The 3667-nt window shown below is 24.1% G+C and overlaps 1 protein-coding gene across 1 annotated transcript; it reads left to right on the top strand.

Annotated features, from left to right (window-relative positions):
* Positions 1–786: 786 nt before the first annotated feature.
* On the top strand, positions 787–2166 carry LOC115033611. The gene is made up of 2 exons (XM_029486457.1): positions 787–1365; positions 1756–2166. Exons 1-2 carry the CDS (start codon positions 1242–1244, stop codon positions 1980–1982), a joined length of 351 nt encoding a protein of 116 aa, XP_029342317.1. The 5' UTR covers positions 787–1241; the 3' UTR covers positions 1983–2166.
* Positions 2167–3667: the final 1501 nt, after the last annotated feature.

The following is a 3667-nucleotide window of genomic DNA, read 5'->3' as shown; positions in this document are numbered from 1 at the left end:
CAATTCCAGGCAACCCCTCACGTCGACTAAAAATAAATTGGTGTCGTGATTTACTAAATGAATAATCCAAATAATTAAAAAAAAAAAAAAAAAAAAAAAAATATATATAAATAATATTATTATATTATAATATTATATAAATACAATTAGGTAGTGCCTTCACTGGTTGGCTTCTTCCCTCACGATTTCATGTACAAAATATTATATCACATATTCTTATTGTGCCTAATGGGTACAGATTTTATATATCTTGTCAAAATTATAAAAAAAAAAATAAGATTGGTAGGTAATATTTATTGCTAAATTATTTTTGTTAAATTGTTATTAAAAAATGTGTTATTTTTTATTATAAACAATTTATAAACATATATTCAGGTAGGTATATTATAAATTTTTGTCATTATTGTTCAATTATTATGATAATTGTTACCTATTAATTCAATACCTATATTGTTTAATTGTTCACATAGGTAGATAAGTACTAGGTGAGTAAAAATAAATATATACCCATAAATATATTTATAAATAATTTTTAACAACTGAGTTATTTTTCAGTCAATTATCTAGCAATTTAATTATTATCTAAGGACTATGATGCAGAACTTTTATCAAGGAAAGTATAAAGTTGGATTGTAAAATATTCATTATAGTATTCTACATTTCTACCTATTTTCTACTATTAATTTCTTTTTATATCATCCATTTTATATTCTCTTTAAACATTAGGTATCCTTTATTTCTAATATTTTTACATAACATTGTTTAATTTAAAATATTGTTTTGTGGTAATAATACTCTGTGCTTGTTACTTGTAATAATTATACTCCTATATACTATACTCCTAATATTTACCTTCTAAAATTGTTTTTCTTCACTTTCTGTTAAGCCGTAATATAACAAACTATATTTTCTACTCTTGTCTAGTAACTTTTATAACTTTTATCACTAGAATTTTGGTGTTTGTTTATGATCTTACTTTCTACATTTTTAAACAATAACACTTTAACTGTTCAACCAAATTTAATTTGCTTTATTTTTCTGATTTAATTGGATCTAACCTTTAGTGCATGTTGCATGAATTTATCTATACTGTTACAAGTTCCTGTTTACCATAATCCATAATCATGTAATACCTATATTATTATAATTTATATGTATACAAAGAGTAATAAAAGCCTTAAATAATAAATGGGAAAAGATAAAACGAGATGTTAAGCTAAGGTTATCGGAAGAAAAAAAAAATGCATAAGACTGGAGGTGGTGTTGCAAAAACTTTTAAAAAAATTGAATTTTATGATAATATAGTGGAACTACTTGGTATTTCAGCAGTTGGCCTTGATAGTTGTTTTGATTCTGACATTGTTGGTATGTGTAAATATTTTTATGAATTTAAAGTTATAACCTAAGTAACACATTTTAAGACTTCATAACATTTCATTGTATTTACATTTTACAAAATTTAAAAAATATGATTCCTTTTTTTTCAGTTAGTCTTTCAATAGAATAAAATAGAAACTTTTTTAAATAACAATATTAATTTATAAAACTTTGCTATTGATTATTCAATCTAAAATGTAATAATAAAACATCATAATAAACATATTTTAAAGCTTAGTAAACGCTAGTATAAAAATGTTTTTACATTATGTTGTGTGTGTAAACATACTTAATTAGTTAGAATTAACCATTTGTAGTTAGTAGCTACCTATCTAGATTATATTTTGTCGATTTTTGTTTGTCTATATGTTTTATTAGCACAAGAACATAACAGTTCTGACAATAATTTAAACATCCTTAACATGGAAGTTGAAATTGAAAATGTAGGCGAAATATTTAGTATAAAAAAAAATGATTGGTTAAAACACACTTTTGGTCTAACATATTTGCAGCTTTCGGAAGTATCAGATTGTTTTTCATTTGATTTTATGTCAGACATCCCTGGAGACAGCAAATATGGTAGGTATACGCCGATTATATCTTAGAAAATTAATTTTGATGAAAACTCGAATTTTCCACCAAGTATGTGGGCTTCACATACAGCGATATTCAAATGAACATCGAACAATTGTGAATCTTTCCATTCTCATTTCAACGAACAATTTTATAAGGCACACCCATAATTTTTTACATTTTTACATATACTTAAAGACAAAATACAGACGGATACTTATATCAAAATTAACAGTGCTAATAATAATATAAAAATATATTAAACCGCTTAAAATTTGATTGAAAAGTCTGAAGCGTTTTGGTATTGAATGATTTTGCAGTGCTACCAAGGCTGGATTAAGGTGGGGGGGTCTAGCCAGGATGGTTGCCCCACGGCCCTCTCAAGTACCAAAATTAAAGAGGCCCAAATAATTTTAAGCTGCATGCATAAATTGAATTTATCAATTTTTCTATTTACAACAATAAAAAAAAGCGGAAAGTCACATTATTTTATTATCAGGGTTCGAAGTGCAAATTTTATCGATATTGGATATTCACCCGTAATTTAATTTTTAATATTTAGTTGTAATTCAAAAACGAAAAACGATAGATTCTTTGAAACGGTACATCAAATATTTACTTTAACATTTTCTATACACTACAAAGTTTTCAAAATATTTAAAATCTTTTTGAGATATTTGTAGACATTTTCATCATCATTTTATTAGTTTTTATTCTAAAAATGTCTATTAAAAATTGTTTACTTTGTCAAAACCTTCGAAAGTTTAATACAAGGCTCCTTTTAAGTTGTTATCATTTCAATTCAAAATGTTTACGTACTACTACATTTTTTTTTATAAGCATTTGAATTTTGAATTTTAAACAATTCATCATAATCATAACCATTTTCATAATTTATAAAATTTATAAAATATACAATTTGTATAAAAGCTAAATATTGAAAATTTAAACCAATGTTTAATGTACCTAATTCATATTGGAGCCAAAAAATCTTAAAACCATGTGTAGGTATTTAATGGTGTATGTAATCTATATATAAGTATAGTTTTTTTAAAGTTCAAATTTGGATGAAATTAGATATTTAATCACTGAATATCGATTTTAGTTATTTTTATGCAATCAAAAAAAGTTATTCTTGGGTACTTGAAACTTTTAAGGTATATTATTATATTTTACCCACTCAATGACATTTTCAAATGTAATGTTTTCTGCAAAATTGAATTCAACCTACTGTAATATTACTAGGTATCTACTAATAATTTAGTAATAATTTAGTAATTTAGTTCAATAATTTACATAAATAGGAATCATTTTATAAAATGTAATTAGTCATTAGTAATATGGACTGACAGATTGCAACATCATTTCATATTAATACTATTATGTACACAATGAAGTGTGCATATTTAATGTTTATAATAAATACCTATTTTTACATAAGTAGCCAATTTATAAAAATATTTGTTGCTACGTGAACATATTAAAGGAATTATATAGCTGTATTAATACAATTATTTTACATTATATGTAGTTACAAGAATGGTTTTGGTTTATTTTTACATTCCAGATTTATGTAGGTATTATACATTATTTAATAACTTCCCCAAATAAAAGAAGTTGTTATATTACCAGTAAGAATATTTATGATAAATACCTATGATACATTAATTAGGTATTCAAAACCAGCTACAATGGATGCTATTTTTTAAAAATACCT

This window comes from Acyrthosiphon pisum, chromosome A1 (genome assembly GCF_005508785.2).
Source record: "Acyrthosiphon pisum isolate AL4f chromosome A1, pea_aphid_22Mar2018_4r6ur, whole genome shotgun sequence".
Taxonomy (NCBI): domain Eukaryota; kingdom Metazoa; phylum Arthropoda; class Insecta; order Hemiptera; family Aphididae; genus Acyrthosiphon; species Acyrthosiphon pisum.
This window is presented reverse-complemented; position numbering and strand designations above follow the sequence as displayed.

Excerpts from the sequence above, each read along its gene's own strand:
- LOC115033611 (XM_029486457.1), top strand. The coding sequence starts at position 1,242 with ATGCATAAGACTGGAGGTGGTGTTGCAAAAACTTTTAAAAAAATTGAA. Across the intron at positions 1,366-1,755 it reads TTTTGATTCTGACATTGTTG|CACAAGAACATAACAGTTCT; the intron begins GTATGTGTAAAT and ends ATGTTTTATTAG.